The 25,996-nt window shown below is 45.4% G+C and overlaps 1 protein-coding gene across 1 annotated transcript in view; it reads right to left on the reverse strand.

Moving 5' to 3' along the window:
* Positions 1-25,996, reverse strand: part of C4_1H8orf34 (chromosome 4_1 C8orf34 homolog) — a 1,074,551-nt gene that overhangs the window by 287,147 nt on the left and 761,408 nt on the right. Inside the window, exon 10 of the mRNA XM_078685630.1 lies at positions 10,381-10,454. Within this exon, the coding sequence (XP_078541756.1) occupies positions 10,381-10,454 (74 nt within the window). The remainder of the gene's footprint in view (positions 1-10,380; positions 10,455-25,996) is intronic.

Genomic DNA, 25,996 nt, shown 5'->3' on the forward strand with positions numbered 1-25,996 from the left:
TTATCACTTTGTTACGCAGTAGCATTTAACATCAAGGTCCTGAGGAAGGCCACAACACCACTGAGCTCATACTGGCCGAAACATGTAGACCTGTTTATTGGACAGCAGTTAATATTTTCAAACTGCACATGCACTGTTTTTAACCCTGACACCAATAGTTACCTAATAAAGCCTTTTTTCATTTGGCAGTTTAATTTTAGAGCACGTATCACATTTCTCACATTTTGCACTGCGGCCATCCCTCAAGTACTTTAGTGCTTTACATCTGTTGGATTTAAGTAGATCCAGTTTTAGAGTAGTATCTAAAACATCCCTGAGATCCTCCCTCACAGTGAGGGGGCTGTAGCCCTTGGCTGAACTAGGTGTTTCAGCAAAGAGAAGAAATCCCAGATGATGAAGCATGCCACTCCGGTGCTTAATATCATTCTCCTATGTATCGAAAATCTCCTTATAAGTCATTTGGAAAACTCCAAAATTGTTCATTAGGGCACTAACCTGAATACCTATAGTGGAAGCCCAGAATACAGTATTTCCAATAGTATTACTAAAAATCACTTCTTTCTCTCCCCCTACCTTAGACTGACCAGATGAGTATATGTGAGGTATAATGGGAAAGTGTTTATTATACATATCAAGAAAATTCTTCCCCTTCTGTAGACGACCATCATATTTTTGCACGGCTAAACCAGTAAATGCTGGACCAAATACCCACTGTTGATGACTCGCCAGGTACTGTCAAAGAGTCGCATTTTCAGTCGTGAGACTTACTGCTTGTGCCACGACATTGCTGACAATAGACATGGGAACTGATCTATTTCAAAATAATAATGGCATCAAACCCTATCCATGGGTGGGCTTCAAAAAGCGTTGTGCCTTGTAATCATCTGTTACAGATAATGTCTTTAGCTTCCTCCCTCTTGTCTTGAGAACGTTTAAAGGAGAGAAGGATAGGGTGAGAAGCAGTACGGAAACGCCAGGTTGTGTACAGGGTAAAAGTGGGGAGGCAGAAAATGCTCTCAAGGGCAATAGGTTAACACGAGTATCAAGAGTTAAGTAGGTGATGCAGGGAAGCAAGTAGAAGTAGGGCAAAGAAACAGGTGCGAGATGGAACTCTTGAAATGGAAAACAAGCAGCAAGAGAAATTACAATGCACTGCAGGCAGAGCTTGTCCTACTCTTATAGTGACAATGGACCACATCTGGAAGGGGAAGACCTGACAAACTAGGAAGCATAAGGGTATTATTTTGGACTGTAGAGAATGGCTATAGAACCCCTGAGTTCAGCTCTGTTCTCAAATGTAAGCCCTGGTGTCTACCAAAATATCCAGCATGGAATTCATCTGTACAGAAAAAACAGTAGTAGAGATAAAGTCAAAGTAAGATGAGGGATTCCTTGTTTCCACTGGAGCAAACACAAGATAGTTCAACTCTTTGTTTCAAACTGGAATGGGTGGTGCTTGAACAATACACTTAAAACAACATAGTCCTACCAATCCAATGCTGTGCTGAAAGCACCAGGCTACTAAAGGACTTCCTTCTGCCTTAACCGTGCAGATCCCATGCATAACATACCTGATAAAAATATTGTCAGTTCTGTTAGGCTTCACAGCGACAGCTGGAATCTCGGCTTGGCCTGGAACTCAGTCTGCAACAGCTCAGGGAAATGCAGAATGAGTCTCTTAACTGATATCAGTGCACAAGGTGCTCCACAAGTTATAATGGAAAGTTTAAAAAAAAAACTTTGTGCCAAAATACAGCACTATGGGCTATATGTAGGTAATCCAAATTTACCGATTCTAAAATACCGAATTTTACTGATTTGGTATTTCAGAATCGGTAAATGGTATGTAGGTATTGATTCAGTACATTTTACCGAATCGGTAAAATTCGGTAAATACCGAATCGGTGTTTACCGAATTTTACCGATTCGGTAATTCCCATTCATGGGATGCCATTCACTATTACCGATTTGGTAAATACCGAATCGGTAATAGGGGGTGCATATTCAATGGTGTCACGGTGTCACATTGACACCCTGTTGCACCCCTGAATCGTGCATGTGTGCACATGTGGCACACATACATGCCCTAAGGGCTTGTAGGTCTGCCACATGGCACTTTTAGAAAAGCACAAATTTGCTTTTCAAAGGTTTTCGATATTTACCACCAACTTTTAGTTGGTGGTAAATATCGAATCCTTAACTCAGAAATGCACTCACTTGAGTGCTCCCTACATTATGGGTTTGGTAATTTACCAAATCGGTATTTTAAGGATTCGGTAATTTACCGATTCCTTAAATTACCGATTCTGTAAATTACCGAAACCTTAATTTTGGCCCCTACATCTCAAATGCCTAATACCGGTCAGTAAGAGCCGAAATTCGATAATTTCGGCCGTAACCGACCGGTATTGGGCTACCTACATCTGGCCCTATATTCCTGAATACTTCCTACACTAATCCGACAGCAACATACACTATCTTGTAAAGAGTTGAACAACGCTAATCATGAAACACTCTCAATCACTACCTACAGTACAGGTAGAGAGTCCAATCTATAGGTAGGGTGCTTTCCCTCTTTCAATTTAGTGCATGTTGTCAGATTAGTGCAAGTGGTATATGGTCCACAATATATGGTGCCTTGAGTCACTACATTTGTAAGATCCTTCACATGGGAATTCGTGGAAGAGGCAGATCACCTAGGGAGCAGTCTTAATTCTCTGCATAAACTCATCCTAAGTAAGAAATGTCTTGACTCACAAAGCAGCTACGTTGTTTGCTTTGCATATTTTTATGGGTGTAGGAAGCTGGCTCTGTATATGCTAAAAAAAAGAGACATAGTGTGCACAGAGTCCAGTGAGTCTCCAAAGGTATGGCAGAGGTTAAAGTATATAATACCTTACTCTCAATTTAGTGATAGCAGGGCAAATCAATTAGGCTTATCAGAGGGTAGTGTGAATGCATTTGTGGTACGTGTATACTAATACAAAGCCGGAACACACACTCAATGACTGACTCCAGACCAATGTTAGTAAAGAAAAATATTACTATCGTTATTTTTATTTCTAGGAACCAAGTTGTATTCAGTTACATGTAAGTACTTTTCAATTGCAATACTTTCAGTTTTACTGGCATTAGGTTTTTATAATACCAATCAATACTTTGCATGTGCAAGAAATGCTTTTTAGTCTCGGATATACTTTTGTGCTTATGGATCAGAAAAATTAACACTGGGTACTTGAAACAGGTAGAATGCAATGCAATCCCTAGGAAGGAAAAGCAGGGTTTTGTATCTGCAGGTAAGTACATGACTTACTTTTCTGGTATCCAAAGGTATAGACCGGCACCGGGCAAGGGTCAGTTTATGGTATGTACTGCACCAACTGCGGTGCTGGAGGAACTGGGTTCACTGAGCCAAGCCCTGGGCTAATCAATGGGAACGGTGGCACCTGAGGAGAAGCGGGGTTCAGTATATACTCCGTAGCAGTCGGTACCGGCAACGATGGTTGCTCACATGGATGGTGGAAAGCAATGGAGGTGAATGAGATTCAGTAGACCACCAACACTGGTACTGTTGTGGTTGTCGTCAGCGGATCACTGGAGATCAAAGGGAGGCACCCCCAGCCCAGTGGTTGCGGCCGCTGTCGTGTGGACAGAGATGCATTGGAGATGGAGGAATTCTGCTGATGTTGGACCATCACTGAAAGGCCGCGTTGTGCAGGCAAGCCAGGAGGAGACCGACAGGGCAACTTGAAGGAGGATACAGGCTCTTGAGAACTACCCAGATTTTTCTCTAATGATTACTCTTATTTTTTCTTCTATTACTGTTTCTTTTTAAATAAATTAAAAGTGTGACTACAGGGGAACCCCTTCAGCTGTGATATCCCGTGACAAAAGAGGGCCAACGCCGACGGGTGAGTGCAAGAAAGCAATGTGTATGTGTGGGTCTATTGTCTCGTACATGAGGCACACAATGACTTACGCTGGATAGTTTATCTCTCTAACTGATAATGGAAGTATGATTTTACCAATGAATAGGCATACACTGGGTAGACTATCAAGTTTTAGCTGATTGGATGCTTGAATGATACACCACAGGCTTTCACTAAATCAGTGAACAGTTCGTTATTTTGAATCACCACGAGAGATGGACGGATGAGGTGCAATTTCAGGCACACTCTTAATATTTGTCGAATGGTTAACAAGAAATCCCCCATGTTATCACAGCATGAGAATGCACTGGGTGATGCATGCCATTATATAGAATCTCGCATTGGGATTCTAAGCGACGCACTAACCAGACAAAAATAAGGTTGTGTGAATTAGTCACTAATATGGCAGTTTTTTAATTACAGATTGGACCTACGGAAAAAGAATAAAATAGCAAGAAGGGCAAGTATACACTTAGCCATCAGATGCAGTCAGGTACTTGTATCTAGTCTGTACGAATTAGACAGCTCGTTGATCTGACATACCAGGGAGGTGAGACTAATCAGCTTGATGAAAGCCCCGGACCCATTGGGGTCATAGAGCAGAGCTAAAACATGTTGGTTTAGGGTCATGGGGCCATTGTATCCTTAACACCCGACACATTCATTTTAATTTTACCATCCCCAACTGCTCCATAAATTAAAGGATACCTTGGAGTAAGCTGAAGGATTCTCAATCTTTATGCCCCTGGTCTTTTTCTTTCAAGTGCTCCCTGGAACATCGTTGAGCCCATCCTGACCTTTAGGAGTCAGGGTGAACCCAGTGATAAAGCATGACACTATTAGAGTGTGTGAGGGTTTTTTAAAGAAAAGGAACCCTTTTCTTCCCCGCCCTTAGTAAGGCAGAGCTGCACCAGAAGAAGTTAGTGCCCTGCATGTTAGACATAATACGAGGTGGCATACTTCTTTGTTTATATGCAGTAATTTGGGAGGACTTATCCCTCTGGTGCCCCTTCCATAAGGTGGAAGGACCCCTCTACCCTCCAGACTTGAGTAAGGGATCCCCTACCCCTCTCCAGGTAATATATATTAGCCTCTAGGGGTGTGCTAGGCTAAGGTGAACACTCATACTCTGATTACTAATTTTCTCGCCTGTCCTGCTGCCAAAAGACTGGACGGGGACAGGTATCTCCACTTGCTGGAGCTGCCCAAATCAGCATATCACAAGGTGAGAGCCTTTGAGTCTCACCACCAAATGTTCCTGTTCCTGCCTGCTGAAGGTACTTAGCACCTCCACCTAGAGCAGGTTTTGTTTCTGACCTCGGAGAGCACAAAGGCTCTCACCCCATGAGGTCAGAAAACTGCCTTGTGGTGTTTACACTCTGAGTGCATTTTATAATAAATCCATAACTGGCATCAGTGTGGGTTTATTATGCTGAGAAGCTTGATGCTGCACTTCCCAGTCTTCAGTAAAGCCATTATTTAGTGGTGGAGTCTGTGTTGATGAATTCCTAGCCCATGTAATCAAAATGGCTTCACTGCACTTACAGTGTCTGTGAATGACACAGACACTGTAGGGGCATATTGCTCATGCAGCGATACCCTCACCTGCGGTATGGTACACCCTGCCTTAGGGTTCTGAGGTCTGCAAGAGGGTTGACTTACCCATGCCACAGACATGTTGGTGGACATGGCATACAGGGATGTGTGCCATGTCGACTCCTCCCTTTGGTGTGCACCGAAACACACAGGCTGCAATGGCAGTGTGTGGATGTTAAGGTGCGATGCCTCAGAGGGTGACAACATATGTGCTGCAGCCCTTAGAGGCCTTCTCTGGTCACAAGTACCTGTTCAAGGGACTTACATGTGGGCCCAGAGGTGTGCCAACTGTGGAAACAAAGGTAGAGTTTTGGGAAAGAACACAGGCCCTGGGAACCCGATTGGCAGGGACCCAGGGCACACTCAGTCAAGTTAGCATCATTTGTCTGGCAAAACGTTAGGGGGTAACGATGCAAAAAGGGGTACTTTCCTACAATGGGGAAATTTCTAAGTTGCTAGAAATTACTTTATATGTGAAATATATACACTAGTGTGACGTTTTTGATTGTATTAAAACAGCCTCCTCTTCTTAAATGTTAATCCTTGTTGTTTTCTGCCAATGATATGACATTATTACCCTATGCAAGAGTATATTTCGCAAATGGCTCATATGGAGGCATTTCATAATTTATAGTAACAGATTTTATGATCCTGTTATCACTATGTGTAGCCAATGCTTGAGATCTAGGGCCACATGAATCAACATTTGCAATAGCGAATACCTAATTGTGATTTTCAGCGAATAGCAATTAGGTAATCTCTATTACACATGTATGAAACTTATAGGGGGCCGCAAATCGACCCACCTCACTAATATTAATGAGGTAGGTCGCAATTTGCGATCCCCTAGGAATCACTAAAATCACGGGGATGGTGACCTGCTGGGTTCAGCAGACCACCATGTCCGTGATTGCTTTTAAGTAAAGCAATCTTTTTTTTAAATGCAGGCCTTTTTCCTTATTGGAAAACGGGTTGCATTTGGAAAACAATCTGAACGTTTCTTTTCATTTTTTAAGAGTAGGCAGTGGTCAGTGAGAACACTGCCTGCTCTTCAAAAAGGTGTTTGCATACCTTCACAAAAGGTAAAAGGGTCCCTTAGGGACCCCTTCCCATTTGCGAATGGGTCATGACCTACTTCAAGTAGGTGGTAAAATGCGAATGTTCTGTGATCGTATTTCGGTCACAGAACATGCCTACATACCGATGCGATTCAGTAGTAGGAAACTACGCCCTAAACATGCCCCTTCCAAATACCAAATCGCAAACCCATTTTGTGATTTGGTAGCAGGTTACCGAATCGCAAAATAGGGTTGATACATGAAAAAAACCTTTTTTGTGTTTGCAAACGGGCTGATTCCGCGAAACAATCCGTTTGCGAAAGCAATATTGAATAATACATGTGGCCCCTAGACCTGTGTGATTTGTGCAGCAGCGTGAAATATCTGTTACCTAAATCTGGGGCTCCACTGTAAATTGAAAAGGAGCTCTAACCTAAGCAATAGTTTTCAAATCAAGGTCTGGAGAGTGGGAGAATTGTTGAACCTGTCATTTTCCCGTCAGAACAATTCCAAGTAGATTATCGGCCCTTTAATGTGACTGAGCACCTGCTTTGAAGTGTCAGGATGAGAACATGAAAAGAAATAAAGGTAAAAGTGAAGGAAGCTGGCTTTCACTTAAAAAATAGGATGAGGTGACATGTCAAATGGCCAACCCAGCTTATGTCAAACTGTAATAAAACATATTGCTTGTTGCCACTGTACTTTGGCAAATGAGCTGTAAAATGCCCTGGATGTTTTTAGGTCTCGCCTGTCGATGCGCATGCGCATCGAGCAAGGCGAGAGTATTGGCACTTATCCGCTCTTTATCCACACTGCAAGGAATCGTGGCGATTCCTTGCAGTGCACGAGAAATTTAAGCTCAATGCGCATGCGCATTGAGCTTAAATGCGCGTGCACATGCCCCCAGCCGCCTGCCTTGCCTACTCTCTCTCACAGCCTCCCCCAGCTCCGCCCCCTCACTACTTGATTGCACGGCCGCTAGGCCGTGCCTCCCCTACTCTCCTCCCCCCTCCTCCTCTCCTCCCCTGCCTGCCTGCCGCTAGCCTTGCCTACTCTCTCTCACAGCCTCCCCCAGCTCCGCCCCCTCACTACTTGATTGCACGGCCGCTAGGCCGTGCCTCCCCTACTCTCCTCCCCCCTCCTCCTCCTACTCTCCTCCCCTGCCTGCCTGCCGTGTCGCACCTCTCCCCTCTCCGCCCCCTCCCCTGCCCGCCGTGTTACGGTGAAAGGCTTGTTGTTTAACCCAAGTGTGCATATAATCCAGATATCTTCCAATAGAAATCGGTGCTCCTTTTATGGGAAGGATGTTTTTGCGTCTTGTTTTTGGAAAAGCATGTTATTTAAAAAAGGTAAAAGAACATTGGTGGTAGTTAGATACATCTGAGCCAGCGGGGTCTCTTTTCTTTCTGATTTGAATGGTCGTTTCTCTCATTATCTGCGAACCTAAGACGAGCCGAACATGTATAAATAAACCGGTTCCACAATGGATGTTTTTTTAAAGCAAAGATTGCAACACAGCGCAAGAACCGTTGAGAAAGAAAAGCGCGAGGCAAATTCCCAGCAGGCTGCTCCTGTTCTCTCTCTCCGCCCTCCCCTTTCTGAGAAGCCGTGGAGTTTTTTTAATGCAGCTTGCTCGCTCGCTCGCTCCCTTCCCTCCGCTCCCCTCCCCCGCACGTAGGCTCTTGGAGAAAGGAGGGGACAAAAAGCTCCCAGCCTGACTCGAAAATCAGCCTCGTTTCCTCAGAAACCGCAGCTGCTGCTAGAGCAGAAAACACGTCAGGCTGGCCCTCCAACGTACACAGATGTGCCTTTGTAACTCCACATAAATGCTGGGAAAGGATTGCGCGTTGGAGCAAAAAAAAAAAAAAAACTCCCATGCAGGAAGAGGCGAATGTTTCGTGCAGGCTATGTTTTTACCCTCGATGGCGCCTTCCTTCGCCCCTCCCCTGACCTTGTGTAACAGTTACTTTTGAGCTTTAAAGTTGTATTTATTGTTGGTGACTGAAAGGATTTAGACTTGAGGAAGAAAAGGCATTCCGATTTGCAGTGAATAACAGTCCGCTTTTAAGTTTTTTACTTTCGTTTTTTTAGGTTTTCAAAGACCGAGGTAAAATGTCAAGCTGTGTTTACATGGGAAGCTTTTTATTTTGCTCTAGGCTAACTTCAAAGTGTCAGCGTTTATAGGAAAGAGGAATGCAGTATACTTGCTCCAAAGAGCCTGCTTGTGCCTTTTAAAAAAAAAAAAAAACCTCACTCACCCTCAACCCCTCACCCTCACTCACCCTCACTCACCCTCACTCACCCTCACCCACCCTCAACCCCTCACCCTCAACCCCTCACCCTCACTCTCACTCACCCTCACTCACTCACCCTCACTCACCCTCACTCACTCACCCTCACTCACCCTCACTCACCCTCACTCACCCTCACTCACCCTCACTCACCCTCACCCACTCTCACCCTCACTCACACTCACCCTCACTCACCCTCACTCACCCTCACTCACCCTCACTCACCCTCACTCACCCTCAACCCCTCACCCTCACACAGTGCAATAGGTCTCGGAGCATTTGAGTTAGAGCTTTTAGAAATGTTTATGGCTTTTTTTTTTTTTATTCTTTAGCATTGGCTACAGGAAACAAAAATGCTTAAGATTTACAAAAAAACCCATAAACAATTCTAAAAGCACTAACTCTAATGCTGCGAGACCTATTGCATTTCCAATGCTTGTTTTAAGTAAAGTTTACTCCGTGTTAGGAATGGTGGCTGATGTTTGCTTGTTAAACAGAAGTCTTGTAATGGAATATTTTTTGTGTTCGTGGTTGGGTTCAGTTGTGCCATATCTTTAAGACTCCACAAACCTCGTAAGGTAACATAACACTTAGGTGTGCCCCGGTTACAGGTGCGATAATTATTACGCTTAATACAATCCAATAAGAAGGTGAGTTGTACGACAATTATCTTTGCCACACATATCAGAAGTAATCGGGGCGCTTGAAATCGAGGCCAGTGTTCAATAATAGTATTATCACAGGTGACATATCATTGAGTTAATGTAACTCAAATTACAATTCTAAAAGCACTTTCTTAAGTTATGCGTGCATATGCCTCACATATAATATTCATATTTATCACCATATATTCTATTTCTAAAGAGTACCAGTATTTTAAAATGCAGATGCAACAACATATGAAATAGTACTTGAGCTAATGTAAACATTGTAGTCCAACTTTTGTTATTACAGTTGCACGAAAAACCATATGCTCTTCTAAATATGACCTAAAGTACACAGTATCTTTTCAGGACTGCCAGGCTAGTCATGTGAGAGTTCAGTGGGATGAGGTTTCACAGTTCATATACCTACATTCCTTAATGTGACGTGTCTCACTCCATAACTCAACGCTATGGGTTAACCTGTAGGATACAGACGGACACAAAGACCACCCTTAGAATTCACAGTGTTTGAAAATTAAATAATGGGTTTAGAGGCAGAGGTAAAATATGTTTCTTGATAGGTCATCTTCTTGGGGGAGGAGCGCTGCCAAATATTTCACCCCCCCCTTTCTAAAATAGGGCAAGATAGTTGAGCACTAAGCTAAAAGGAGTTTTGAATTTGTAAGAGACGTGTGCACATATATCATTTCAATCGTGCAAGAATATAATGCAAAGTTGAGATACGTAAAGTTAGCAGACTGTAATAGTTAATAAATGTTATTGCAATAAACATGTTGCCAATGCTACATTCCAAGGGCTATCTGGGCCGCTGGAAAGGGTATCAGTAACTCTGTCTACTTACAGGTCCTGTCACTTGAGAAGCGCTCTCGAATTCCTCCTCGTCTTCCATGCGCGTTTCCACCCCAGGCAAAGAAGCTGTTCCAGAGACAAAAAAAAGCACAATGTCACATCCGCAGAACCGGCCCGCCACAATTAAGCTCTCGACTTTGTCAAGCTCCAAGCGGGCTGCCACATTTTTAAAGGCAGGTGACAGACCGGGGTTTGGGTAACACTCGAAATAGAAAATTATATTGTGTCCCTTGAAAAGATATTACGATGAGTGATGCCTTCTGTAACAAGGGCTAGTGTTTCTAATTAAACCACACTTTAAGCAATAACAAAAATTCAAGCAGATGCCGATGGGATCACAACGATAGGGCTCTCTTTGTTGTGTACAGGATCAAAAATTCAGCAACTTTCAATTAAGCAAGCAACAGGCCATGCCAAAGCGGCCATTCACATATTTAGTTGCACAAGACAAGAAGACATTGAGGGTCTGCGCATAATTACAATAACCTTAGGTTACTGCAGCTTACTGTACCAACAGTGAACCTATTTGCTGCCTCTTGCCAGGGTGCCTTCTGGCATCTGCACTGGAGAACAGAAGAGCCTTCCATTTCTGTAGAGACTCAAAAAATACGGAATGGAATCCACTGGCTGAATTTACTCAACAATAATACTCACAAGATGGGGAAATTCACCCGGAGCATTCTACTCTGTATTTAGTGCTCTCTAGAAATGGATGCTTTTCAGTTGCTTCCAAATTATAAGCGGGGGCCATAATCTATTACAGGCAGTCGCAGCTCAACGAGCCGCGGCCCGTGCAGGTAGGAGCGGTGGGGCCGGATGGAGGAGGGATTTCGATGGACGATGTCGAGGACAAATTATTTACTTATTTAATTTTCCCTCTTCCTTGTCCATCGACATCCCATCCCACACACACATCAGGCCCCACCGGTCTTACCTGCACGGGCCGCAGATGAGATCAACTGTACATTATCGGAAGAGCACAGGCCAAACAGATCTGTTTAATGATACAGGCTTCAGTGTGCAAAAGAGTGAATTGTTCTAATCATTGTTCCAATTTCTTTAATATAAAGATGAGAAAAAAATCGTACACATTAGGATTCTAAATAAACAAATATGTTATTAAAGGAGTAACTAGAAAATAAAAATACCCCCTACATTGAGCCATACTTCTATGGCACGTGGCAAGAAAAAGAGAGTGCATCCAGCTAATTACTACTCTTGACATGTTCTATGACATCATTGATAACATCACTGCAGAATCTGAAATTACATAATTGATGGCAGCACTGCGCAAGGCGGGCGCTCAAGTTATAGTTACCTTAGGGCAGGAGCTATATTACCTGAGATAACTATAATTGGTGAATTTCAGTGGCTTTGTTAGTTTCAATTGTTATATTTCAACTGACAGTTTCACTGAGATATACAATCCCTTTAACATTAGTTATTTTCATGAATTTCTAAATATTGTTTTTAGGGTCAAGGCGAGTGGAGAATGGTGACATGGAGACCCACCAATGAAAAAGAGGTGGAATGTCTGCAGACGGCCATAGCCCAATATTTTTATGAAAATGCAGAGTCGATGGTGGAGATGGCCACTTTATGGGGAGAGTAAAAAGTCCCAATTAGGGATGTGATATTCTCTGGGGAAGTGGGAGACAAGCGTAGGAGGGGGGAGTGTTGTTCAGAAGTGGAATGGGACCTGCTAAGTTTAGAGGAAGAGAATGCATAGCCCGCCACAGTTCCCGCAAAGACACATCTTCTTAGTAAGATGGAGGAATAAGAATCACTGGTAACAGATGCTGTTAAGCTGGACTATATTGCACAGGCAAAGTGTTAATACATACCATATAAAGAACATTCTGGGCCCTTATGGGGGTTTAGTGGTGGGCTCCGAGGCTATTGCGGAGATAATGGGGGTATATCTGAGAGACTTCTATGGGATTCGGGAACAGCCGACAATGGAGGATCTGCACAGATTTGTGCGGGACTGTCTCTGTTGACAGCTGGGGCATTAAAGGTCACTTGAAATTGAAGGCGATTTGACTTTTGAGGATGTGCAACGGGAGCTGACCCAGTTACAATTCGGGAAACGCCTGGCCCCAGTGGCCTGTTGGCAGAATTCTTTGGGAAATTCCTCACCTCCACAGGATGTATATGGAGGCATCTCAAAGGGGCAAGCACCCTCAGGATATTCATCTGGTGACTTTTATATTAATCCAGAAGGCCATGAAACAGGCAGATCAGTGGGATTCATACTGGCCGAAATCATTTGCTTAACACAAATGCTAAGGTGCTCTACAAAGCGTTGACAAACTGCCTGTGGGGAGGGATGCTGAACTTGGTCCACCCTTATGCCCCGTAGATTAAGCGGTAGTGTTGTTAGCTGCAAATACGGCATTTGAGTGGAGTGGGCTTTCCATTTTTGCAATTTTGAAAAAAATGGGTTTTGTACCCACATTTTTGCTTTGTGTTTCTTTATGGGACACCCAAGGCCAGAGTTAAGGTGGATGGGGTTCTTTCCCAGGAGTTTCCTATAGGCCGGGGAACCAGACAGGGATGCCCCATGTTGCCAATGTTGTTTGCCCTGGCAATGGACACACTAGCGGGTTAGATTAGAGTGGACGTGCTGTTGAGGCTCAATATGGGGGATGCGTGGGAGAAAGGATCTCCCTATAAGCTGATGATGTCCTCCTATACTTGGCGGAGCCGGAGCTGTCCCTGGTCTGGGTAGGGAAATATTTAGCATATAAGGTAAGTATTCAGGACTGGGTATTAGCTGAAAAAGTCCCTCATATTCCCCCTGGGGACATGGGAGGTCTGGGGTGCTTTCCCCATGCCTCTAAGGGTGGTGTGGGGTCATTACTTCTACCTGGGTCTGTGGATATCGAGGGATGGGCTGAGTCATTATGATAGATAACATGACCCCGCAATTTAGCAGATTGGAGGTGGAGGTCACCCACTGGACAGAGCTCCCGCTCTCATTGATGGACAGAGTAGCGCACTTCAAGATGCTCACTCTTTCCAGATTAACATATATTTTGCAGAACAGTCCCCCCTGATACTGGAGGGCATTTTTCAATAAATTCAATGATTATGTGAGGACCTTGTTGTGGAAGAATGGATCACCAAATGTGGCACTCTGCACCCTCCAGAGATCCCTTATGATGGTGGAATAGCCCTGCAAGATGTCTGCAAATATTATGATATAACAACAAACAGTGTCCCAATAGGTCAAGATATATACAGACAATTAATTAAGCATGCGCGTCGCATTGCTAGCAAGGAGAAAGGAGAACACTCATTGATTTCAGAAAAGATTTTCAATCATCTTATTTTATAGTATATATTTATGGTCGGTAATACACAGTTATATGCAGCACTGTATAAATTGAATTCAATGACAACCATAAAAAACTTGGTGCTCTATAAATAGTGACTGTGGTGAAAGTGGCGACGCAAGTGTAATAGTGAACAGCATGAACGGCGCACTGTGAGTAAGGTGCAAATAATCTACAGTGAGTGGCTCGAATCATGTGACAAAGTGATATCACAGATTAACACGATTTCTTTTCATTGCTAGAACCACATTGGAAGAGTACGCCTATTAATAAGCTGTAAAGTCAACGGCGTTTCGATCCATGCGAATAAGGATCGTCATCAGGACTGCGTTGTCTGCCTTGGGGCGTGATGAGGTAAAGCGTAGTTTGAAGCAACCCAGGATGATCATCAAAATTAATTGCAAGCATGCACGGAGGCACGGCAAGGAAGATCAGGCGGCCAGTGTCAGTTCGTCAGTAGACGGCACGAGTCCTTAGGGATCCGCATGCCACGCAGGAATGAATCACGTAGGTACTGTCAGTTCGCCGGTAGCCGGCACGAGTCCTTAGCGATCTGCGTGCCGCGCAGGAATGAATCACCTCGTCTGGTGGATATTATGAGGCTGCACAGGTAAGTATTGTGAACGAGTGGGTATATGTGGCATTTGAGGATCCGCCCTACCAACATGACCTTGGAGCCTTAGGAGCCAAAAGCCATCTCCATGTCCTTTATAGTGGCAAAATTAGCCAAGTGATCTGTGGTGACCCAGCATGCACAGTTTGGAGTACCCTCTAGAAAGAAATGTGATGTGGAAAGCGATTGACGTCCAAAACCCCTCTATGGCTGACCACGAGGTTGGGGGCAGTTTCCGCTCTGCGTAAAATGAGATCTCATCAGTCTCTTCATTCTCTAGGATGTGGGGATGCAAATGGAAAAGTACTGTTTGATCATCTTAGAGAGGAATATGACATGGAACCCAAACAACCTTTTAAATATTATCAACTGTAGCACGTCCTGTGGAAGAGAATAGCTCCAGAAGAGGAACAATGGAAGAGTCCCTCCCTTGAGAGATGACTCATGGGCAGCCCTATGACTGCCAAAACAATCTCCCTTACCTATAAGACACTCATGAATAACACGCAGGAGGAGGTAACACGCTTAAGTTAAAACTGGCAGACATATGTGAAGGAGCTGGAGGATGAGAACTGGCCGGAAGCGCTGCAGTTTCCTGGGGAGGTGACCATACATGTGAGATTCTGTGTGATCTAGTTTAAAATTCTTCACAGGATATATTACATGAGGACACTCTTGCATAGAATTGGTAGAGCAGCAGAGGATGCATGCCTGCTGGGTTGCGGTCAGAGGGGGTCCTTCTTCCACATGCTGTGGGAGTGTCCCAGGACTTGCACGTTTTGGGAGAGGGTGAAAGCTCAGTTGGAGACGGCTATTGGGGAATCCACTGCAAGCCAGGTCCCACTGATGTTGTTGAGGGTGCGGGGAACCACTGATCTTACCACCCATCTGAAGATCTTGGGGAATCTGGGGTTTTTCCTAGCGAAAAGAGAAATTGTGTGGAGATGGGTGTGCACAAGCCTACGATTACGACTCGAACAGGGAGATGGATGTTTGCTGTGTGCAGGAGAAATCAGTATACGAAGGTCAGGCTGCCCAAGGAAATTCGAGAGAATGTGGGGGGTGGCCTATGGCAGAATAGGGAAGGGGAATCGTGATGCTTAGTGGTGGACATCAGGTGGGGGGTGCGAGACAGAATATCGAGTAAAAAAAGTTGAGTTGCACAAATATCGAGTCATTAATATCGTGGTATGGAAATATCGACAGCAAGTATATCGTAGTCAAGAATATCGACTTAAGTTAAGTAATATGGATTGTAAAAAATATCGAAGTGTTTAATAATGTTTGCAAAAAATATAGTATTTAAAAAATCGTTTTTTAATTAATGCTATGTATTTTAGTATGTATTTTATATGTATGTGATGTACGTTTTTTTATATAAGAATTGTTTGTATTTTTAATATATGTGTTACATTTTTAGTAGTCATTCATTTTTTTTTATGTGAATTTTACGGTTTTAGTTCCGTAGTGGGTTGTGGGTTTATGCGAGAAATAGGGTGGGAAGTAATTTATTTATATTACATTTATTGAATATTTTTTTTTATTAAGATTTGTTTAATTGAGATGTTAATGTGTTAAATGTGTAAAGTAATTTATTATTAATTAATTAATAATTGGTTGTTAATTAATTAATTATGGAAATTGTGTAATTACTTTTAGGTGTGATGTGAGAAAGTGGCTCTCTATATACTGGACAATAAGGCAGTGCAGTGTGTGTATAGAGTCCACAAACCCCAAAGGTATAACAGAGGTTAAAGCCAGAACTGACCTTACTCTCCAAAGTGGTAGCTTGGTCGAGCAGTAAGGCAGCACCAGAGGACAGTGTAAAGCATTTGTTGTACACACCCAGTCAGCAAAAGGTTTCCACACACTCAAGAACTGAACTCCAGGCCAATGGTTGTTATATCCTCAGATATAGTTGTTTTATTTTTAGAACCAACAGTTATAAAAATATACTTTTCGAGGTACGAGTATTCTCATATAAATACTTTGCAGAGGAACAATAAGTTTGTACACACAATAATTACAGGATAGCTAATAAGTAATACAGTTCTGACACACACTTTAGCATTGAGTTCAATGGGGTTTTCATAGGAAAGTACAGTAGATAATTTTATGGATTACTTTGAGAGTTCCAGGACTAGATCTTAGATTCAGTCCTGGGGTCTAAGCTGAAACGTTTTAGTTACTGTGATTAATTTTCCTGACTATAAAGCTGTTTTAAAAGTTCATACTTAGAAACTTTTCAAGATGATTCTGATCCAATCCAATCCAATCCAATGGGAGGAAATTCAGGTTACAGGTAAAGTACGATCTCGTTACTCCTAGGGCCAGCACTGGGGGCTTAACTCAAAACAGGTAGGTAATTGCGTTTCAGTATTACGTACGATTTTTAAAGAATATTTGCAGTTTTCAAAAGTAGACACAAAAGAAATTTCATGGAGAAAATACAGGTTACTAGTAAACCCGCTAGGGATTACTTTTGTGGTTCAGTACTGGGCTGGAAGGTACAGTACTGGCTTCTCCCCTGATTTCAGGTGAGTATCTTCGAATTCAGATTTTGGCTGATTTTATAGGAATATTTTCAGTTTTCAAAACTTTACACAGAAAATTTTCGAGTCAAAAATGGGTCAATGTTATCCAATGGCAGGTAAGTGAATTACCAGTTTCCAGGTGAGTACTTGATTGGTGAAGTTAGGGTTCTGGGCTTAGACTCAGGGGTCCCCAGGGTCAGGTGAGTACAGTTAGTTCAGTCCCAGCGGCATAGGGGCACAGGGGCGGCCGGGTGCAGAGGTAGGTAGGCCCAGTGTTATCCAATGAGGGAAAGGGGGCCTTCGGTTGGTGGCTGCTGGCTAGCAGGCCATACGGCTCTGGGAGATGGGCTCCTGGTCACTTGCTCTGGGTAAGGGGGGAAGTAGGATAGGGCAAAGAGGTCCCAGCCAGCGGCACTCGGGCAGCTGGGTGCAGGGTGATTTTGAGCCGTCGGGCGCTCAATGTTATCCAATAAGGATTTTGAGAAAGGAACAAAGGCTGCAGGATCGGGGGCGGTGGCTCTCCAGGGGCGACCAGCACTTCGAGAGGTAAGTTGGGATCTTGGAGCACAGGTAGGTACCCCAAAGATAGGCACAGGGGGCCGCGGGGCACCGGTGCAGGGGTGTCTTTGGGGGTCGAAAGCTTACCCTCGGCTGGTCGCGGTTAGGGTGGCCCCTGGTTCTGAGTCTGCAGGCATCAGCTGGTTAGTCGAGGAGGGCCTTTGGGCACTGGACCTCAGGTCACAGTCACCTGGGAGACGTCCTCGTGGTCTTGGTTCGGGTTGACGAGGCCCGGGCTCGGCTGGTGCAGAGTGGGCTGGTCCGGAGCTTCCTGGTGAGAACCAGGTGGGTTGTTGCAGCAGAGCATCTGCTGATGGGAGTCCCAATCTTCGAGAGGGTCAAGGCAGGCAGGTCCTCTGGGTATCCCAAGGTTGGTGTCCGTGGAGGTCGCCGGGATTAGGCAGGAGCAGGTTCCAGGATCAACAGGCCAGTAGGGCTGGGGCCAAGTCAGTTGTTGTTGTCCTGTTGTTAGCAGCTGCACGGCAGGTCTGCTTCTTCTTGATCTTCTTTCTTCTTTTGATATCGGGATCTGAGGAAGGAAGGTTCAGGGAGCCCCTAATTACTAAATTTAGGGGCGTTATAGGTAGGGCAAGGGCAGGGACCAATGGGTCCCTGTCCTGGGGTGAGTACACCCCCAGTCTGCTCATCTCCTGTGGGAGGGGGGCAGGAGCCTAGCTTGGATTGGGCAGGACTCCCCATCTACAAGATGGCCGGAGCCCGGGGTGGTCCTTCACCTCGCCTCCTCCCCCTGAGGGGTGGAGTTGGCACAGGTTGGCACACCCCCCTTCCTGATGTGGATTTTCCCGCCAGTCTTCCCGCCAGATTGGGGGTTGGACTGGTGGGGGGCTGGTTGCTCGGTACAGCAAATGGTCTAGAGAAGCTCTCGGAGGCGGTATGCCTTTGAAGCTTCCCCCTGTCCATCCTGGGGGAGGAAACATAGCACCCAGGATGTGCTTTGTTGCAGACCCAGGAGAGCGGGGGGCTCTCCACCCAGGGGTCCAGCAACATGTCTGCTGTGTGGCAGCCTCTGCAGACACTCAGGCCCAGAAGTGGATTGTAGGTTCGGGTTTTGGAGGGTATCTCCGAGATGCCCTCTTGTGCATGTTACATTAAATCCCATACTGGCAGTTCAAAATAGACTGTTCCCATGAGGAATTGGGGCAAAAGTCATTTGCATAAGGGGGACCTTTCTCTAGAGTGCATGATGGGCAAAAATGATGGATTGGAGTGTGGACCCATGCAATTGTCAAAATGATGTGGGGACAGATTTACGACTTTGTGAATTGGCCTCAGCTCTTTTTATGTTGAGCCTTAGCGCAGCCTTCATGCGCTGGTCTAAGGATACAGCCACTTGCAGCTGACCAGTACTTTTCACACGCTCGTGAGTGTGTGTTTTTTTGTTGCTTATTTTGATTGGGCTCTGCGTGCTGTCTTTAAAAAAGACAGCACGCAATTTGGCAAACGCTGGAGCATGTCCCGCCTTTGCTCCACCCACGGCCTAACCAGTGCGGTTACCCGCACGGGCATCATCTGTTTCCAATTATCGTGCCCAGACACGTGCGCGAAAATTGAAAACAGATGGGCTGCTCCCTCACACAAGCACGCTCTTGTGCACCACTTGCCGGCTTGTTTTTGTAACAAAGGTGAGGCACGGTGTGCCCTAGATACAGGAGAACAGTGTGTGGAAGAATCCCCCCCCCCAAATTTGGCTCTAGTTGCCCTTCTGTCCCGACATGAATGCTGGTGTTTACCTTAAAACGAGCTTCTTGTCTATTTCTCTTCATTGGGTTGACTTTCCTTTGAGCGCGCTACTGGGCATAATTCCTGCTATTCCCTTTTCTTAAATTTGAAGCAGATGAGTACTTTTTTATTTCAGTGCATGTCTGTAGCATATAATGGCAGATAAAGATTTGTTTTAAATATTGGACTTTATAAGCATGGGGTAACTTGGAAAGGACAAGTCTGCATCAAAATTCAAGGGTCCAAGCACCCCTGAGAAATAAATTGGATTGCAGACATGGGCCACCTTCTTATGGAGATGTGCGAATCTAATTCCTGTACTGGAGTGAGACTTTGCTGCCACTTGCTCCTCAGCTTACAGTCTATTTCTAGAGAAGGTAAACCACCTGTTTTCAGGAGGCAAGAAGGCATAACTGATCACATTCACATCACTGGCTCTCCAGGTCCGTATGTTCTTCGCATGTTTAATTCAGCATCTCATGTTTACTTAGAGGTAGCAATTGACTGTGCGGTCGTCTCTGGTATTGCTCAAGTTGGGTTGATTTCAGTTTTGACACGTGTTTTCGTTAGGAAGAGGTTTGAAATGTTCAGCGTTCAAGAGTTCACGCAGTCTGTGTTCCGGCCATGACAGCTTTCAACTGACTGTTTCACTGAGACGGTGGGAACAGCACTAATAAGTATACTATGCCAAGCAACAGCAGCAAACTGGTAGACTGATGTATTTTATCCACCATCATTGCAAAAATCTCATCAGAGGTTAAATATTTGCTAAAGAGATTTTGGTTCTGTGGATGGCCAATTTTTTAAAATTGTATTTATTTATTTATAGAGTTTTATATAGCGCTGGCAGGAGCTGTGGGCATCAGGGTGCTTTACAACATGTAAACAGGCAATAAGGAAAACAGAGAGACAAAACGAACAAGCATTGGCATAGCCAATAGGTCTCGCCATTGGGCCCTTATAAGTGTTTGGCCATGCAACAGTTGATGTTGTTGCACAAAGGATATTGTGCTGCATAACTAAATACTTATAAGGTCTCAAAGGCGAGACCTATTGGCTATGCCAATGCTTATTTAGGTTGGGCTACAGCGTGCATGTGCTGTCTGCAAACCCCTTTTGTAATCAAAGAAAAACACTTTTTCCCAGCCTGCTACTTACCATCGGTTCAATCCACTGTTGCTCTTCATTGCTGCCTCCTAACTAATTGGCTTTGTCGAAACGTCACTTCCGGTCAAGGCATGGTGCACCAGTAAAGTACAGTTCCCATATGCTTTGGTTCTTCAGCTGTTGTGTCAGAGAACTTTATTTCCCGTCACTGCTGGTTCATCATGTACCTGAATTTCCTCCTCTCCTCCTCTGACTGTGTCTTCCCCTGTAAGTGCATGCTTGTTTCCTCCAGAGAATTTGCCTTTTTTTTCCATGTTAGTGCCTCGCACCCTGATGCCAGTTTGCTTGCCTTTCCTCCTGTGAGCTGGCTCGTTTTCTCTGGTGCTAGCGCTAACAAGAGGCAGATCCAAGCCCTGGCTAGCATGAGAGCAGGGAGCTGATGCAGCCATTGAGGCACCTCTCCCCGCCTGCCCTCTCCACGAGCAGTCTCCTCAAACAGCAGCATGCAGATCCGAGCCCCCGCAACCATTTATAGCCGTGGTTCCCAAACTGTGCGCCGCTGCATCCCGGTGCGCCGTTATGAGTTGCCATGGACGCCGCGGCACGATGTGGGAAATTGCAGTGGCAGCGCTAGAAATGTAGAAATGACAGCTGCATAATTGTGTCAAATCCGCCGCTTTAAGGAAACAGGAATGGAAAGAAAGAAAGGGTGAGCTGCAGGGGCTCTTGGAAGGGGTGAAACAACAGCAAGGCCTCATTAACATGCAAATGGTCTTTTAAAGACCTGTGAAGTGCTGGGGTGCGGCTGTGTGTGCGCTCTAACAAGAAGAACAGTGTGTGTGTGTGTGCACCGTTACCGGTGTGCACGAGGCATTCAGTCTCACACCAGGATGCATGCTCTTCAGAGTGCATGTCTAGTGCACTGTTACAGCACATTCCTTTCACCATCACAGTGGATAAATGTTACCGGGTTATGCTCACTACTGCTGTCTGAGAAGATGTAGGCATGCGCATTTATCTGGCATGTGTTTGAAGAACGTGCCCCTCACAGTGAAGCGTGGTCTCCTGCCTCAGCTGTGCGCCGCCTGAAATCACAGACCGGAGCGGACAGCCGTCTGTCTCCGGACAACCAGGACCCATTGTGCTGGTGGAGCACACGCCAGGCCCCCTCACTGCTTCGCGAGCACAGCAGACCTCTCTTGACGTGTAAGGAGCTGAGGGGCTGCTGAGGGTCAGCTTTGTCCCCTTACTGGTCGCCACATCGGTGGCTGGCTGTGCTTGCAGCACCGGCTGTGAAAGGAACGAGGTCGGTCCTCAGAAGGAGATGCTGATGAAAACATCTGTCTGAATTACAGCTGCTTTGAAGAGTTGTATTCTGGGATATGTAGTGTGGTACAGCTGCTGTAGGGTGCGCAGCTCGTGTAATCAGATGCTTAACATGCTGTCCAGAGCGGATAGCAGCACATTATTGAAGCGGGTTTTCTCAAGTGATATGTGTGCTAATCTTCTATAGTCCTTCGAATAGAATATCCCAGTGCCTATATTCAACCATAAATCCAAGCAGAGGCTTTTTTTCTTTCATGGACATGTCTACTTGATTATCTGAATAAGAAAAAATGGTTCTCCCCCACTGACACCTGGAGTCTGCTTCCTGCTGTTCTGTCTACTCTAGTGTAATCTTGGTAATTCAGCTTCTCCTCCTGCTGGATTTCTAATAAGCAAGAAGGCATGGAGGGAAGGGGCAGTCTAAGGGCACAAAGGGAGAAGGCATGGAGGGAAGGGGCAGTCTCAGGGCACAAAGGGAGAAGGCATGGAGGAAAGGGGCAGTCTCAGGCAGTCTCAGGGCACGAAGGGAGCAGACATGGAGGAAAGGGGCAGACTTAGAGCACGAAGGGAGCAGGCATGGAGGAAAGGGGCAGACTTAGAGCACAAAGGGAGAAGGCATGGAGGGAAGGGGCAGTCTCAGGGCACAAAGGGAGCAGGCATGGAGGAAAGGGGCAGACTTAGAGCATGAAGGGAGCAGGCATGGAGGAAAGGGACAGTCTCAGGGCACGAAGGGAGCAGGCATGGAGGAAAGGGGAAGTTTCAGGGTACGAAGAGAGCAGGCATGGAGGGACGGGGCAGTCTCAGGGCACAAAGGGAGAATGCATGGAGGGAAGGGGCAGTCTCAGGGCACAAAGGGAGAAGGCATGGAAGGAAGGGGCAGTCTCAGGGCACAAAGGGAGCAGGCATGGGGGAAAGGGGCAGTCTCAGGGCACGAAGGGAGAAGGCATGGAGGGAAGGGGCAGTCTCAGGGCACGAAGGGAGAAGGCATGGAGGGAAGGGGCAGTCTCAGGGCACAAAGGGAGAATGCATGGAGGGAAGGGGCAGTCTCAGGGCATGAAGGGAGCAGGCATGGAGGAAAGGGGCAGTCTCAGGGCACGAAGGGAGAAGGCATGGAGGAAAGGGGCAGTCTCAGGGCACAAAGGGAGAAGGCATGGAGGGAAGGGGCAGTCCCAGGGCACGAAGGGAGCAGGAATGGATAGAAGGGGGAGTCTCAGGGCATGAAGAAAGGAGGCATGCACAGAAGGGGGAGTCTGAGGGCGTGGGGGCAGGCATGGACAGAGGGGGCAGTCAGAGTGCAACAGGAAGTACTCCCGAGGTCGGGCTTACATCCCCACCCACCCGTCCACCAGTAAAAAAATGGGGGGGAGCCACGCCCAACTGCCAATTAGGTCAAGGGAGCCACGGGTCAAAAAAGTTTGGGAACCACTGATTTATTGTTTCGAAGATTCTCTTGGCCGTGGGCATTTCAATTCAAAGCAATCAAACCATTTATGTTCCCAAGTATTGTAACTTTTTTCCATCTGCACCCTGTTTTTCTACAAAGTACCATGTGTGCACGTTTGTGAATTATTTTAGTTTTTTATTTTAAGTTTGTTCAGCGAAATGACTACTTGCTGTTATTGCAAAAACAAACACCATTTTTCTCAGATTACACGTTGTGCAAAGTGAGTGCATGTTGCCTGAGTGTGTTTTCTGGAAGCAGTCGGAGTTACTGTCTGCAGTCCTCATGCATGCTCCGTTGGGCTGTAGGAATGGTGGGATCTCTCGCCAAGACCATGGCTGGATGGATCTAGCCATGTGCAAACAAATGCCAGTTGCCAGCATCAAGGCAGTGATGTAGGTTAAACAGGTTTCAATATTATCAACGCATACAGTAGGGATCTCCTATAGGTCGATCAGGAGTCACCAGTAGCTCTCTGGCAAAGTCGTGCTGCTCATTCCCAAATCGGCGGTTTAAGAGAAGACAATCCAAATGCAAGGGGTGAACCGTGTTTCTTTAGATGCCACCCTGCCCTTCCATGCATGCTCACCTTGATCTCCGCTTCATCTTTACAACAGGCTTGCATGTATTTCCCGCAGGAGACAAAACGCTGGTACCACGCAAGACAGCTCTCCAACAAATGTCCGTCTGGGCACCACCACCACTCGCGGTGATTCTGAAAACTACATGCCTCTGCCCTGGAAGAGTGGACTTGGTTGTCATAAAAACATAACTTTTTGTTTCTTTCGTGAACCACCAGAACATTTCTCTCTTCCAATGCACTTCAAAGCAAAATATGGGCAGCTGAGCAGTCACAGTTTATAGCTGAACTATCTGAAACTGACTGTAGACCTGCTCTCCATCGCTACATCTTCTAATATTTCTCTTCTCTCTCCCTATTCGACCTCTTTCTCTCTTTCCCTCAGTTTGTACTGTCTATTGAGCCTTTCTCACCTCTCTCATTATCTCCTTTTCTCCCCCACTATCTTCACTTCTGTGTTTTTCTGCTGTCAACCCTCATTTCTTCCTTCCACTTTATTCCCTCCTGTCTATCGTTCTCCATGTATATCCCAGTCACCAGCCTCACCTCTGCTATTTTCTTTTCTCTTTCACCCACAACCTTTTCACCTGCTTTCTCTCTGTTTCAACTCTGCATTTGCTTCTCTGTCTGCCTTTAGCAATTTATTTTCCCTTTGACTTTCTATATATAATGGTCTAAATCTCTGTGCCTCTCTCCAGACTGTCCACCCCTGGTTCTTTCTGTGTCTCACTCCCCGCAGTCACTAACTGCCCCGCCTTATCGTTGCCAAAACAGTTTGCTCTCGAGTATCCATTTCCTCAACCTTGCATCCAGCGACAGGCTGTACTAGAGTGATGTTTTAAAAATCACGCAGCAATTCCTTTAAACAAACCATGGGGAAATAGGTCACTAGCTCAGCCGTTTAAAATCTAGGATGTGTTTATCCTGGACACATTCAGTCATTTTAACTTGCCCCTCAAACAGCCCTTTCTTGCATTGGCTCAGGGGAGTTCGTATACACACGTTGCTTAATAAGCTGTAGAGTGCACGTGATCTCTGGTGGGGCCTGCCTGCACTCTCTGCCTCCATCACAAGGGTAGATATTCTATCTCTCTATTTGCGTGACATTGTTTGCCTTCTCATTGGAAACAGTGCAGCACATTATTACGTTTCTCCCAGTGGTATTTCTAGTAGACGACCAGCAAAGTGTACACTGTCCCATGCACACAGCACTCTAGTGCCAAAAATTACTTAGATGCCTTTAGAGTTAGTTAGACTGCCAGGGTTAATTAATCAGGATTTGTAAAGCGCAGATCCCTTGCCTGGTGTTGCTGCACTTTGAAACATCTTGTCATGGAGGTTTCTTTATTTATCTTTGTTCAAGACTGTTCTGACCTCCACGCCTCTTCAGGGGATAGTTTTGGATTTTAGATTCTAAGTTTGTTTGGCTGTCGCTTGGATGCAAGTTACATAGAACAGTTTACATGAAAGTTTGGTTCTCTTTTTATTATGCTTTGGCAAGTATAATGCTGTGGATTCATGTAACTATTATAGAAGCATTCTGCTTGTGCAGCTGCTGGTTGTCAGACCTCAGTTGTGGGCTATCCTTCATGATTTGTTACAGCAACTGTGTGATGTTTATTCTCTGCCAGAGCCCCTTCAACCAAAACTTGAAATAAGTGCCAATTCAAGTGCTTGTAAATAATACATTTACTTCTGGAGGACTCTTAACATCATTGCTGGAACCACATACATACACTCTATAATACATGGGTAAAATACATTGTCATTTACAATGCCAATGGCACTAACTCAAGCAAATGCGAGATCTATTGCATTTCCAATGCTTATTATGTGACTGTGATCGAAGAAACAGGTATATAGGTACACAAGTGGCACATGGCAGCTACAGGTGATTTCGTAAACAGCCGCGGCCGGTAGTGGCAGTACCGGCCGGGCGGTGATGTGGGGGGTAGTAATGTACGAATTTCGTTGCACACACTGCATCACCAAATGCGAAGCAGTGTGTGCAACGAAATTCGTTTTATTTATTTTTTACTTTACTTACCTTTTAAAGTCCGTAATTCATACATTAGTGCACAATTTAGAAGCGGAGCGTAAGGTTCCCTGGCAACCCTAGGCAGCATTCCCAGGGACATGCAGTAAAACACTATACCCGCCTGCAGGGGTATCCGTGACCTGTCTTCGAAATGTGGACAGGCCCACTGGCAGTGAAAGATGGAGTGGTGGCTCTATGCCATTTCTCAATTTTTCATTAATGCGCTCTCCTCAGAGCTGGTGTGAACTGGGAGAACTTGTGCTTGCACTGGAGAAAGTGCATTTTTAATGCATAATCTGAAGCACTGAGGGGCAGTGCACCCTGTATCTAACA

This window comes from Lissotriton helveticus, chromosome 4_1 (assembly GCF_964261635.1).
Source record: "Lissotriton helveticus chromosome 4_1, aLisHel1.1, whole genome shotgun sequence".
In the NCBI taxonomy this organism is placed as follows: Eukaryota; Metazoa; Chordata; class Amphibia; order Caudata; family Salamandridae; genus Lissotriton; species Lissotriton helveticus.